General features: G+C 50.9%; 1 protein-coding gene across 9 annotated transcripts in view; it reads left to right on the forward strand.

Moving 5' to 3' along the window:
- Positions 1 to 515: 515 nt before the first annotated feature.
- Positions 516 to 14,810, forward strand: part of GRAMD1A (GRAM domain containing 1A) — a 40,117-nt gene continuing 25,822 nt past the window's right edge. For 4 of the 9 annotated variants that reach the window (XM_078359035.1, XM_054250271.2, XM_078359036.1 and 1 more), the window contains exons 1-3: positions 516 to 639; positions 787 to 925; positions 9,533 to 9,810. In XM_078359035.1, the coding sequence (XP_078215161.1) occupies positions 800 to 925; positions 9,533 to 9,810 (404 nt within the window). In that variant the 5' untranslated portion in view covers positions 516 to 639; positions 787 to 799. Of the gene's footprint in view, positions 640 to 786; positions 926 to 8,110; positions 8,211 to 9,532; positions 9,811 to 13,675; positions 13,895 to 14,810 lie in introns of those variants that run through there. The other 5 variants (XM_054250273.2, XM_017967986.4, XM_078359037.1 and 2 more) reach the window with 2 other exon arrangements.

Here is a 14,810-nt window from a genome sequence, read left to right on the forward strand (position 1 = left end):
GTAGCTGGGATTACAGGCACGTGCCACTATGCCCAGCTAATTTTTTTGTATTTTTAGTAGAGATGGGGTTTCACCATGTTGACCGGGATGGTCTCTTGACCTCGTGATCCTCCCGCCTCGACCTCCCAAAGTGCTGGGATTACAGGCTTGAGCCACCGTGCCCAGCCAACAGAGACCTTTTTACATGTGAGCCCTAAAATACCGTCTGGTCTCTGGGTTGAATAAACTCTTCCCTCCTTTATTCAGTGTTCGAGAGAACCCATCTCCTGCTACACCAAGTCATTGAAGACAATTGTGTGGAGCGGGGTGGGGGGGGGGGCGGGGGAAGGCTTTTGTTTCTGCCTAGCAGGAAGCATCCCTGGTTTCCAGGAACATTGCTAATTGAGAGGAACATGTGTATGTGCGAATTGCTTAAACTTCCTTTGCCCCAGCTGGCCGAGAACAGCGTCAGGAAAGCCACTTACAGTGCAGCACCTCAGTCCCGCCTCCTCCCTGGCAGGCAGACAGCTTCCTGTGCAGACAATTGTGTGTTGACGCCTCCTCCAGCACGGCCTCCCTGGCCTCAGACATCAACGGCAGCCAGTTCCAAGAAGGTTCCAGTGGCCAGGCTGTATCTCTCACTCTTTGTACCCCAAACAGGTGACTGCTGGTTTTCCCATCACAATGAGTCTCTTGTGCCTTGTATGCTTATTCTAAGAGCAGGACCACGGGCACTCCTTCTTGGCTCCCTCCTGGACTCCCTTGACCTTTCCTGTGTTGGTAGCTCTTCCTCCTTTGACCTTTCAGATACCGCCTAGATATGCCAGAAGTGCAGAGTCTATTTATGTTTCTGAATCCTCTTTGCCGGTCTGGTGTAATTCCTGAAAGAAAACATACTGCAGTCATTTTACTTGTGATTCTTTTTGCTCCTAGCAAGATCAACCAGGTATTTATTTAGTTTTATATTTTATTATTATTATTTTTTGTCTTTTTGGTTTTTTTTCCTTTTTGTGGAGAAATGGGGTCTCGCTCTATTGCCCAGGCAGGTCTCGAACTCCTGGGCTCAAGCTATCCTCCTGCCTCTGCCTCCCTAAGAGCTGGGATTACAGGTGTGAGCCACAGCGCCTGGCTATTTTTATATTTTAGAAAATTGTAATATAATTTTAATGTTGTAGGGAGCATGGGGAATATGGAGAAGGGCAGGAAGAGACTTTTGGAGGTGATGTTGTGTAGCTTGATTACAGTGGTGATTTCCTGGATATATACATATGTCAATATCAAAGATCAAAATTGTGTAATTTAAATATGTGCAGTGTATCATGCATCAGTTTATACTTCAATAGCCTGTTAAAATAGTTTTAACAATGATATATTGCAACTTGTCATTAAAATTTTATTTATTTTAAACTGATTGAGTTTTCTGTATATGAAATTGTACATGTCATTGAGTTTAAAATAAGTAACATTTTAATGACAAGTTAAATTTTATAACATGCGTGCAGCAAAGTACATAAATCTTAAATGCATAGTATAATTAATATTTCATATAAATGCCACCACCACTCAGATTAAAATATAGAATACTGGCTGGGAGCAAATGGCTCATACCTGTAATCCCAGCGTTTTGTGAGGCCAAAGCAGGAGGATCACTTGTGGCCAGGTGTTTGAGATGAGCCTAGGCAACATAGTGAGACCACCATCTCTACAAAAAATAAAAAGTAAAAGTATTAGCCAGTTGTGGTGGCACATACCTTTAGTCCCAGCAGCACCTTGATCCAAGATTCCAGAAAGACAAAGCAGAGGTTCATGAGCAGCAGAGGCCCCAGCATCACTCAGGTGGCTGGGAGGGACCTGCACAGCTTGCGACATGGACATCTGATTAGCACATAGCAGCACATCAGTTTTACAGAAATCTCCACCTAGCCCAAGGGAGAACCCCCAGGCTGTGAACAAAGAATTGAGGGTAGGACATCAAAGGTTAGGGACTTTCCAGAGTGGAAAATGTGGGAAAGGATTGGGTCAAAACCAGTCACACTTGGGGAAGAAACATTATAGAGAATGTGGGTGACATTTGGTAAGACATCAAAATGTACCAGACCCCAGTGGCATATTTAGGGGAAAACCAGAAGTCATAGTTCATCAGAAACAGACAGATACTGCCAACAAATCTTCATGTATCTGGGGAGCGCAAAGATCAAGTTATTCTTTACTGTTTGTCAGAAATACACAAGCTCGCACTCTGTTGAGCACCTGCAGAGGAGTGGGAGATGTTCAGGTCTGCACACACCTTATCTGTGCATCAGCTCTTCCCATGGAAAAATGCTGTAGAAACAGCACAAGATCTGGGCCATCCACCTCATCAACCCACACCAACTGGTACTCCCAGTGGGCGGTCCCCTGATCCTGTTATTTCTCTAAATTTGAGAAAGGCAGAGACAATAGAATAGGAGGGAGATGGTTTCAATCCACAGGGCTCTTTGGATGAGAAAACATGGGGCTGTTCTTAGGTAGCCCTGGTCTCCTTGAGATTTCATTTCTGGCCAGGTGTGGGCACACGCCTGTAATCCTGGCACTTTGGGAGGCTGAGGCGGGTGGATCACTTGAGGTCAGGAGTTCCAGACTAGCCTGGCCAGCATGGTGAAACCTTGTCTCTACCAAAAATACAAAAATTAGCCAGGTGTGGTGGCACACTCCTGTAATCCCAGCAACTTGGAGAGCTGAGACAGGAGAATCGCTTGAACCACGAGGCAGAAGCTGCAGTGAGCTGAGATTGCTCCACTGCAATGGAGTGTTATATCCACCAATGTTAAATAATTAAGTAAATAGGGGCCGGGTGCGGTGGCTCACGCCTGTAATCCCAGCACTTTGGGAGGCCGAGGCAGGTGGATCACAAGGTCAAGAGATTGAGACCATCCTGGTCAACATGGTGAAACCCTGTCTCTACCAAAAATACAAAAAATTAGCTGGGCATGGTGGCACGTGCCTATAATCCCAGCTACTCAGGAGGCTGAGGCAGGAGAATTGCCTGAACCCGGGAGGCGGAGGTTGCGGTGAGCCGAGATTGCGCCATTGCACTCCAGCCTGGGTAACAAGAGCGAAACTTCGTCTCAAAAAAAAAAAAAAAAAAAGTAAATAGTGGTATTTATTCACAATTTATTTTACAGATAGAATGCTACACAACAGCAAAAATGAACAAAGTTTAGCTGTACACAATAAGGTGGATGATTCACAACCATAATGATAAATTAGAGAAGCTGGGTTGGGCACAGTGGTTCACACCAGTAATCTTTGGGAGACTGAGGTGGGAGGATTGCTTGAGTCCAGGAGTTCAAGACTAGCCTGGGCAACATAGCAAGACCGGTCTTTACAAAAAATACAAAAATTACACAGGTGTAGTCATGCACACCAGATACTTGACAGGCTGAGGTCAGAGGATTGCTTGAGCCCAGGAGTTCAAGGCTGCAGTGAGCTGTGATTGTGCCACTGTACTCCAGTCTGAGCAACAGGGCAAAACCCTGTTTCAAAAAAAAAAGAAGAGGCTAAACGAAAGAATTCTAAGTGTGTTGTTCTACTTGTATGATGTTCAGAAACCAGCAAAACTAAAGTGTTTGGGAATACGCAGTCAAGTAGTAAAACTCTACAGAAAAGCAAAAGGGCCGGGCGCAGTGGCTCACTCCTGTAATCCCAGCACTTTGGGAGGCTGAGGCGGGTGGATCCCTTGAGGCCAGGAGTTTGAGACCAGCCTGGTTAACATGGTGAAACCCTGTCTTTACTAAAAATACAACAATTATCCGGGCATGGTGGCAGGCACCTGTAATCCCAGCTACTCGTAAGGCTGAGGCAGGAGAATGACTTGAACCTGGAAGGTGGAGGTTGTAGTGGGCCAAGATCATGCCACTGCATTCCAGCCTGGGCAATAGAGTGAGACTCCATTAAAAAAAAAAAAAAAAAAAAAAAGGCTGGGCACGGTGGCTCACGCCTATAATCCCAGCACTTTGGGAGGCCAAGGCGGGTGGATCACGAACTCAAGAGATTGAGACCATCCTGGTCAACATGGTGAAACCCCGTCTCTACTAAAAATACAAAAATTAGCTGGGCATGGTGGTGCGCGCCTGTAGTCCCAGCTACTTGGGAGGCTGAGGCAGGAGAATTGCTTGAACCTAGAAGGCGGAGGTTGCAGTGAGCCGAGATCGTGCCATTGCACTCCAGTCTGGGTAACAAGAGCGAAACTCCGTCTCGAAAAACAAAACAAAACAAAACAAAACAAAAACCACCTAAATGTTTAATGTTTACCCAGCAGTGTAAATGTACTAAGTACTGCTGAACGTAACCATTTAAGAATGGTTAAGACGGTACATTTTGTTATATGCGTATTTTACCACAGTTTTTTTGTGTATGTTTTTGTTTCATTTTGTTTTTTGAGACAGTGTCTTACTCTGTCACTCAGGTTGGAGTTCAGTGGCCGTATCAGAGCTCACTCTAGCCTCAACCTCCTGGGCTCAGTTAATCCTCCCACTTCAACCTCGGAGTAGCTGAGACTGCAGGTGCATGCCGCTATACCCAGCTAATTGTTTATATATATTTTTTTCAGAAATGGGGTCTTGCTATGTTGCCCAGGCTGGTCTTGAACTGACCCCAAGCCATCCTTCCACCTCAGCCTCCCAAAGTGCGGGGATTACAGGTGTGAGCCAACTCTCCCGGCCCTACAATTTTTAAAAGTACCTGAACACACAGAATGACTTTAAAACATACCTAGATACTTGGAGAGTGACCCCACATGGTCATTTTAAAAAACTTGGTATTGTAAAGATCAATTGTTGGTAATAGCATAACAATCTCACTGTCAATTTCCCCTGCTTTGGAACTTGACAATCTGACTCTGTATAAGAATAACATAAGAACACTTAAGTTAATCCAAAACCAAGACGTACTATAGAGCTAAAGTAATTGAAACAATGTCTTTTTTCTTTCTTTTTTTCTTTAAGAGACAGAGTCTTGCTCTGTCACCTAGGCTGGGGTGCAGTGGTGGGAACACAGCTCACTGCAGCCTTGAGCTCCTGGCCTCAAGCAATCCTCCCACCTCAGCCTCCCAAGTAGCTGAGATCACAGGCATTCGCCACCATGGCCTGCTAATTTTTTAGAATTTTGTAGAGATGAGGTTTCTCCATGTTGCCCAGACTGTTCTTGAACTGCTGCCCAAACTGTTCTTGAACTCCTGGCCTCAAGTGATCCTCCTACCCTGGCCTCCCAACGTGCTGAGATTACAGGTGTGAGCCACCACACCTGGCTCTAAGCAATGCCTTACAGAGTTAGGGCTAGATAATAGATCCACAGAACCAACCTGGGCACTCAGAGACAGACCCACACTCATGAGGAAGGGGTGGCTGGACTATCAGTGGGCCCCTGACTTACCCAGGAGCATTCATGACCTCTCTGTTCATCATAGCAGGAAACCAGAAACAACCCAGTGTCTATGCGCAGGAAAAATGGATACATGAACTCTGATGTGTTTCCACAATGGACTATCCTGCACCAGTGATATGGTTAGGCTTTGTGACCCCACCCAAATCTCCTCTTGAATTGTAATCTCTAGGTGCTTAGGGAGAGACCTGGTGGGAAGTGATTAGATTATGGGGGCTGTTCTTGTGACAGTGAGTGAATTTTCACGAGACCTGATGGTTTTATAAATGGTAGGTTTTTTTCTGTGCTGACATGCACTCTTCTCACCTGCCACCATGTAAGACGTGCCTCCTTCCACTTCCCCTTCTGCCATGACTGTAAGTTTCCTGAGGTCTCCCTAGCCGTGGGGAACTGTGAGTACCCTTTTAACTTCTTTTTTTGTTTAATAAATTACCCAGTCTCAGGTATGTCTTTATAGCAATGAGCAAACAGACTAATACAAACAGCAAAAATTGATGAATTTTTTTTTTTTTTGAGATGGAGTTTTGCTCTTGTTACCCAGGCTGGAGTGCAATGGCACGATCTCAGCTCACCGAAACCTCCGCCTCCTGGGTTCAGGCAATTCTCCTGCCTCAGCCTCCTGAGTAGCTGGGATTACAGGCACGCGCCACCATGCCCAGCTAATTTTTTGTATTTTTGGTAGACACGGGGTTTCACCATGTTGACCAGGATGGTCTCGATCTCTTGACCTCGTGATCCACCCGCCTTGGCCTCCCAAAGTGCTGGGATTACAGGCGTGAGCCACCGCGCTAGGCCCAATGAATTTTTTTTTGAAAAATTTTTCAAATTAGTCTGTTTTCACTAATGTAGTTAGTGAAGTGTAGTTAACCTGCAGCCATATGGATGAATCTCAGAAATAATGTGAGTGAGAAAAGCAAGTTACGGAAGATGACATGTGGTATGATTTTATTTTTAAAAGCTCAAAAGCAAGGAAGCTAAAAATTATATTGTTTAGAGATGCATATTAATGTGACAATCACTATTAAAGATGTAAGAGAATGATGGCTCCTGCCTGTAATCTCAGTATTTTGGGAGATTATTATTTTTTTGGGAGATATTATCTTATTTGGGAGATATTATTATTTTGGGGGGGAGATATTATTATCGCTTGAGCCCAGGAGTTCAAGAGCAGCCTCAGCAACATGGCAAAACCCCACCTCTACAAAGTGGTTAAAAAATTAGCCAACTGTGGTGGTGTGTGCCTGTAATCCCAGCACTTTGGGAAGCTGAAGCAGGAGAATCGCTTGCCCCTAAGAGTTGGAGACCAGCCTGGGCAACACAGGAGACCTGATCTCTACCCAAAATTTAAAAATTAGCCAAGTGTGGCGGCACACACCTGTAGTCCCAGCTACTCAGGAGGCTGAGGCAGGAGGACTGCTTGAGTCCAGGAGTTGGAGGCTGCAATGAGCTATGATTGCAGCCTGGGAGACAGAGTGAGACCCTGTCTCTAATAAATAAATAAAAATAAATAAAAGTGTAAGGGAATGATAACTGTCAAACAAAGGGCAATGGAGATTTCCGGAAGGGAGACAAAAGTGGGATAGGGAGGGGCCCAAGACAGTCACAGGGGTACTCCCTGATAATGTGCTGGTTCTCAAACTGAGTTGGTGAATGGAGTTAGGGGGCTGTTTTATTGTTATACACCCCACGTCTTATAATATTTTATCATACATTATAACCCACATCTACGATATGGACATCCTTTGGTATGTGTCAATTCTCATATAATAAAACTGGAAAATGGCTAGGCATGGTAGCTCACGTCTGTAATTCCAGCACTTTGGGAGGCTGAGGTGGGTGGATCACTTGAGGTCAGGAGTTTGAGACCAGCCTGGCCAACACGGTGAAACCCCATCTCTACTAAAAAAATACAATTAGTCGGGTGTGGTGGCTCATGCCTGTAATCTCAGCTACTTGGGAGGCTGAGGCCAGAGAATCAATTGAACCTGGGTGGCAGAGGTTGCAGTGAGCTGAGATTGCACCATGGCACTCCAGCCTGGGCAACAGAGTAAGACTCCATCTCAAAGAAAAAAAAAACAACTGGAAAAATAAAAGAAAAGTGCCCAGACCTCAGCCGTGGGTAATGCCAGCTTTTACGGACCGTGGCGAGGAGCAGGAGTTGTGCACGAGGCAAGATGGAACTGCATGAGGTGGGAGGAGAGGAACCTGTGGCAGCCCGGAGGCCAAGGGAGCCTTCCGGGAGGAAGCAGCATCTCCCAGGGTCAGGGCTTCTAAGGGCAGCTGGGGAAGGCGAGGAACGGAATTGGGATTTGCCCACCTGGGGGTGATTTCTGAACTTGGAGGAGCAACGCCTGCAGTGGCTGAGGACTCCAGACCTGCAGAGTCTGTCCCAAGACAGGTCAGACCTGGGTGGTGGGACCAGAAAGGGGCCTCTCTGTCTAGGGGCTTGCGCTGCAGTGTAGTTGGAGGTGCTACACTGTGGCTGGCCACAGGCCAACGTGAGCGATGGACTGCGACAGGCCTGGGGTGGGTAGCCTTTCCTCCCTGTGCAGCCAAGAAGGGAAGGATGAGAGGGATTCCTTCTGCCTCCTCCTTGGCATGAGCACCCCATCTCCATCCCCACTCTGTCCTTTCTCCCAGGAGCAGCTGGCCGGAGAGTAACACGACTCCAGCCGGACATGGTCATGACTATTCCAGCCGGCAAGGTCATGACTCTCTGGCCCAGCTGGGACTTCTAGGGGAAAGGAAGGGAAGGTCCTTCCCCTGCAAGTCTGAACCCTCTGTGGACAGAAGGAGGAGGACTCCATAAGGTAGGGGTATAGGGTGCCTGAGAAGATCCAGGCCTGGCCAGTAGGGGTTACAATAGGGGTCAAGGTCTTTCCCAAGCCAGGGGAAACCCTCTCTGGTCCCCGAAGGTCCTCCTTCCCTATTCCCTGAGCAGCTGGGTGCCAAGAAGCCCCTGTCATGAGGATAGAGACTCTGGTCTGGCCCCTCCAAGACCCAGGCAGCCTCCAGCATCACAGCTGCAGCGCAGAAACTGGCCTGGCTTCCTCCCAGGCCCAGGAGGCCCTAGCTGGCCACCTCCCTTTGTCTGTCTTAGGAGGGGCAAATGCTAAGCAAACAGGGAAGGGGAATCCCGATTCCACCTCTCTGTCTGTCCGGCCAGCTGTTACCCAGGCCCAGGCCTCTGGTGCCCACTGAGGCCTGGCTCCTTCCTGGCCCTGTGTGTGGAAGGGACATGTGGCAGGAGTGGGGACAGAGAACTCCCAGAGTTCTTGGAAAACATAGCCCAGGCCCCCCACAGATGGGCTAGGAGCTATGTGGTTCAGTAAATCTGAGTTCCAGCCACAGGCAAATGGGATTAACTGAGCACTTACTGTGCTGGGACACTGGCCTATGGCTTGGCACGTCAGAGCCCTCCAGATACTACCCAGCCACCGTACGGGGTCCTATCGGGATCTCAAGTTTCCAAAAGAGGAAAAAGACTTGGGGTCATAAGGGAAGGAGGTTAGCAGAGGTGGTACTCCCACTCAGAACTCTCTGACCCCCAGATCATACGTTGTTTTTTTTTTGTTCTTTTCTGAGACAAGGTCTCGCTCTGTTGCCCAGGCCAGAGTGCAGTGGCGATCACAGCTCACTGTAGCCTCCAGTTCCTGGGCTCATGTGATCCTACAGTTTCAGCCTCCTGAGTAGCTGGGACTATAGGCGTGTGCCACTATGCCCAGCTAATTTTTGGCTTTTTGTAGAGACAGGGTCTCATCTGTTGCCCACACTGGAGTGCAGTGGCACCATCATAGCTCACTCTAGCTTCAAATTCTGAGACTCTCATGTGATCCTACTGCCTCAGCCTCCTGAGTAGCCGGGGCTATAGAGACGTGCCACTATGTCTAGCTAATTTTAAACTTTTTGTAGAGACGGGGTCTTGCTATGCTGCCCAGACTGGTCTCAAACTCTTGGCTTCAAGTGATCCTTCTGCCTTAGCCTCTCAGAGAACTGGGATTACAGGCATGAGCCACTGCACCTGGCCCCCACCTGTACTCTTAATCATAGCTCATTTCTGTTAGTGGAGCCACGGGGGAAGGTGGTAAGGGGCTTAAGCTCTACCCCTCACCTCTCTTTTTTTCTGTTCCAGACCCTCCCCATGGATGAGGTCCTGCATCTGACCCCTTGGGAGACCATGGTAGCACAAGGCAGTCCCCAGGGCTTACCTGACCTCCCAGCTGGGCAGCGGAAGCAGCAGCCACAGGGTGACAGGGGCCAGGGCCTGGTCTCTGAGTCCTGGAAGCTCCTGGAGGTGCCCATCATTCACATAACGCCATCCAGTGATGGGGAGTCCCCCACTTGCACCCCAATCCCCCGACGCCGGCAGCAGCTGAGGACTCCAGACCTGCAGAGTCTGTCCCAGGACAGGTCAGACCTGGGCAGTGGGAGGGGAAAGAGAGTCTCTCTGTCTAGGGAGGGTTTTGGTTTTCTCTGTCAAGGGTGGGTTCCTTGTGGCTGCTGGTCAGAGCGCAACCTTAGCCCCACAGAGGCCTGACTCAAAGCCACGAAACAGCTGCACAAAAGGCAACTGAGGCTGTACATTGAGTGAGCTCAGCTGAGCTCTGCCTAGTAAGAGTAGAGGGGAAGCTGGGCACGGTGGCTCATACCTATAATCCCAGCACTTTGGGAGGCTGAAGCAGGTGGATCACCTGAGGGTCACCAGTTTGAGACCAGCCTGGTCAACATGGTGAAACCCCATCTCAGCTAAAAATACAAAATTAGCTGGCGATGGTGGCGGGCACCTGTAATCCCAGCTACTCAGGAGGCTAGGGCAGGAGGTTAGCTTGAACCCGGGAGGCAGAGGTTGCAGTGAACTGAGATGGCGCCATTGCACTCCAGCTTGGGAGACAGAGCAAGACTCTGTCTCAAAAAGAAAAAAAAAAACAAAACAAAAACAGTGGCTCACATTTGTAAACCCAGCACTTTGTGAGGCCGACGCCAGTGAATCACATGAGGTCAGGAGTTTGAGACCAGCCTGGCCAACATGGTGAAACCCTGTCTCTACTAAAAATATAAAAATTAGCCTGGCGTGTTGGTGCACGCCTGTAATCCCAGCTACTCAGGAGGCTGAGATAGGAGAATCGCTTGAACCCAAGAGGCAGAGGTTGCAGTGAGCCAAGATCATGCCACTGCACTCCAGCCTGGGTGACAGAGTGAGACTCCATCTCAAAAAAAGGAGCAGAGGCGTGGAGGGGGACCCACCCAGTGTTTTTCAAATTGTGGGTCAAGATCCATTTAAAGGCCATAAAACTAATACAGTGAATTGCAATCAGCACTTTTTTTTCTTTCTGAGACAGCATCTCTCTCGGCTCACTGCAACCTCCATCGCTCCCCCTTCCACCCAGTGGCTGGGACCACAGATGCGCACCACCATGCCTGTCTATGTTTTTTTGTATTTTTAGTAGAGTTGAAGTCTGATCATGTTGCCCAGGCTGATCTTGAACTCCTGAGCTCAGGTGTGCACCCTCCTCAGCCTCCCAAAGTGCTGGGATTGTGAGCCGTAGTGCCCGGTTACAATCAGCACTTCTTTATCCAAATAAAAATAAAATGAATTGCAAATAACACCATGCGTGAGGCCTAATGAGGGTTAAGTGTGGTTTCTTGCAATTTCCGTGGCATTATGTATATTTTTAAGTGCTTGCTGGAAGCCCACGTGAAAGGTATTTCCTGCTGTAGATTACAGGCAAAAGAAAAAAAAAAAGAAGAAGAAACAAAGACAAAAAGAAAGTTTAAACAAAACTTCTGCAAAGAAACACTACCTCTGGTACAAGGAGACAGGAAATGGGAGGTTCGGGGCCACCACAGGGGGAAGAGGAAAGAACTCTACTGACCTTGAATAGAAGAAGTAGCCACTGTGGTTTCTTCCAACAAGGGACACTTGAAAAGAGTTAAAGTTTATGAAGCGGAGCTTTGTGCATGGATGTGGAGAAATCGCAGATGGGGGACAGCAAGCTGCAAATGACACAGAGGGAGGCTAACTGTGTATCTCTTTTAAAAGATACTGGATAATAAGCAATATTGTTGGTGGGTGCCTCCTGATGTAGCAAAAGGATAGAAAAGCGAACAGGGTCAGGTACACTGGCTCACGCCTGTAATCCCAGCACTTTGGGAGGCCGGGGCAGGCAGATCACCCGAAGTGAGGAGTTCGAGACCAGCCTGGCCAACATAGTGAAATCCCATCTCTATTAAAAATACAAAAATTAGCGGGACGTGGTGGCGCATGCCTGTAGTCCCAGCTACTCCGGAAGCTGGGGTAGGAGAATTGCTTGAACCCAGGAGGCAGAGGCTGCAGTGAGCCGAGATCGAGCCATTGCACTCCAGCCTAGGCGACAGAATGAGACTCCATCTCAAAAAAAGAAAAAAGTAAGATACAGGAGAATACGCATGTGGTGACCACAGCCATAGAAGTTGTAAAAGAGCAAAATTAACGTTTACTGTATGTGAAGATGTTTAGGTGACTGTTCCTGCAGAGGGAATAGCTGGTGCAAAGCCCTGGGGTAGGAGGCAGGAAGGTGCCTCGTGAGTTAGAACAGCTGGAAGGCTGGATGGAGGGCGTGAGCCAGGAGGAGAGGAGCTGAAGTCAGGGAGCTGACAGGGGCCTTAGGTGCCAAGGTGAGGATTTTGCTTTTACCTGGAGTGAGGTGCAGCCACTCAGGGCTCTGAGTCAGGTGGGTTGTTACCTGACTCAGGCGGTCCCAGGCTCTCTCTGGCTGCAGGTGAGAATGGATAGTGGGGGTAGAGATGGGAGTGGGGAGATCAGTCAGGAGATGCTGAAATGTCCAGGCAGGAGAGGATGGAGGCTGGGCCAGGGTGTGGGCAGTGGAGGAAGAAGAGTTTAGAATCTGGAGCGATTTGATTTGATACGTGGAGCCCACAGGGTTTGTGACAGATTGGATGTGGGTGTGAAGGGAAGAAGAGGGTCAGGAAATTTCTGAAGTTCCGGATCTGCCATTCACTAAAATGGAGAAGTCAGGTGGGGTTCTTTCGCAGGAGGAAGGGAAGGGTTGATGGCGGGGGATGGGAAGGGAGATTTTTTTTCAAAAGAGGCAGGGACAGCCTATCCTAGAGAGGGCTGGGGAGCCACGGCCCTGGAGCTGTGAGGTGGGACTCACGTTTCTGTGTGGTTGGGCCAGGAGTCCAGGATACCACCTGAGTCTGGCCTCTGGCAGGGTGGGGGATGTAGGTTATGGAGTCAGAGGAGGATAGAATCCAACTCAGCTGCCCACTTGCCGGGTCATCCTAACAAGTCACTTCCCATCTTAGAGGCCGGGCTTCTCCTTCCGTAAAAAGACTGATTTTGCTGTTCCTGCGGTGTCCCCAGGGAAAGCCCTTACCACCGAGTCAGTGGGACCCCCAGCACTGGGGTGATGAGCCCAAGGTCTCCGCACAGATAACAGCCAGGGAGGCTGGATTCTGACTTGGTACTTGGCCTGGTTAACCGGGACTGGGAAGCCCCTAGAAATGGGGGCACGGGACCTCCTGGGACCAGGAACTCGGGCTCAGAGACTGGGAGGGGAAAGGAGGAGGAGGAGGCCAGCCGGCCCCACGACTTCCCGCCAGCTTCGGGCTCCCTTCCCCATACATACACCTAGGTTTCCCAGAATCTCCAGTCCTCCCCACCTCCGCCCCGGCTCTCAGGTTCCTCCCTGGGGGGTTCAGGAGCTCCTGGCCTGGGGCATAGTAGTTGCTGGGGACCCTTTTCTGGGTACGAGAGGAGGGGGCTCCCCAGCCTGCAGCTTCCTCTACGGTGTTTCGTTTTAATTTTTTTTTTTTTTTAGACAGTTTCGCTCTTGTTACCCAGGCTGGAGTGCAATGGCACAATCTCGGCTCACCGCAACCTCCGTCACCTGGGTTCAAGCAATTCCCCTGCCTCAGCCTCCCGAGTAGCTGGGATTACAGGCACGCACCACCATGCCCAGCTAATTTTTTTGTATTTTTAGTAGAGACGGGGTTTCACCATGTTGACCAGGATGGTCTCCATCTCTTGACCTCGTGATCCACCCGCCTCGGCCTCCCAAAGTGCTGGGATTATAGGCGTGAGCCACCGCGCCCAGCCCGGTGTTTCGTTTTAATAAAGTCTCTATGTCTCCTGCTCTGTCTCTCTGCCCCTCTCTTGCCCCTTCTCTGTCCAGTCCCTTTCTCCCCCGCCTCTCCCTCCTTCTAGGCCTCGGCGGCCCCTCCCCGCCTTCCCTCCCGGGCGGGGGGCGGCGCCGTGACGCGGCGGGGCGGGGGCAGGAAGGGGGTGTCGCTGACGCCGCGGCGGCCTCCGGCGGCTCCGGCCTTTTGTGCGGGCGGCTGGGTCTGGGGGGGGGGGCGGCGGCCGCGGAAGGCCAGGCTGGTGCCCTGCGGGGACGCCCAGCGCAGCCCAGCCCCGCGCAGTCGGGCCCTACCCTGCCCTGCCCTGCCCTGCCCTGCGCCCGGGGCGCGCCCGTCGCGCCGCATCCATGTTCGAGTAAGGACCGAGCGGCCGGGGCTCCGGGACCAGGGGAGCTGGGGAGGCCGCCGGAGGGAGAGGGCGCCGCGGGCTCGGGAGGCGGGGGAGCGCGGCGGCTGCGCAAGTTGGGGGCCTCTGCACGTGGCCCGGGCCGGGGCGATCCGGGTGGGGGCGGGGCAGGAGGGTCCCGGGCAAGGGGTGCAGCTCGGGGGTCTGGCGCAGGTGCGGGTCAGGGCCCGAGGTCTGGGTCGCCACTACCGACCCGCAACGCACTGGGTTGCGGGGTTTGGCTGGGAGCTCCCGGGCTCATCTGGCGGGGAGGGCCTCCAGGCCTGACACTCCCCTGGCTGGGAGGTGAGGGGTGAGTGCGAGGCTGAACCGGGGCTCCGGCCTGGGATAGAGGGAGGCTCGGGACCAGCCCAGGCCCACAGGCCGCGGAGCCCTGGGCGCGCCGGGAGCAGCCCCCTCCCGGCTGGGCCCCCTCCCACCGTCCGTGGCTGTCGCGGGTCTCGCGGCTGCCGGGGTGGGAGCTTCCTGCGTCTCCTCAGCCCGCGTGCTTGACATAATGGGGGACCTGTGTGCTCGGAATTGACTTCTTACTCCCCTTCTGGTCCAGGTGGGCTCATGTGAATTGTCTTGCAAGTGTGTGTACGTGTGTCTGGGGCTGCTAGCCTGCAGCAGCTTTGGGCCCCTGACGGGGTTCCTGCGTGTAACTTACCATTAATTCCGACCGTGGCTCTGTGTGTTACTGTAAGTTACCTGTGTGTGCCTAGGCTCCAAGTCTGTGGCTGTGAGCAGCTGGTTGTGTGGTGTCGTGTGTCTCATTTCATCTGTGGCTCTCTGTGCAAATATAAATTACCCCTGTGTGTCTGAGTGTGACGTTGGAAGTGTGTGTACACGTGTCTGGAGCTATTGTGTGTAGCAACCTCCTTGG

This window comes from Callithrix jacchus, chromosome 22, assembly GCF_049354715.1.
Source record: "Callithrix jacchus isolate 240 chromosome 22, calJac240_pri, whole genome shotgun sequence".
Lineage (NCBI taxonomy): Eukaryota > Metazoa > Chordata > Mammalia > Primates > Cebidae > Callithrix > Callithrix jacchus.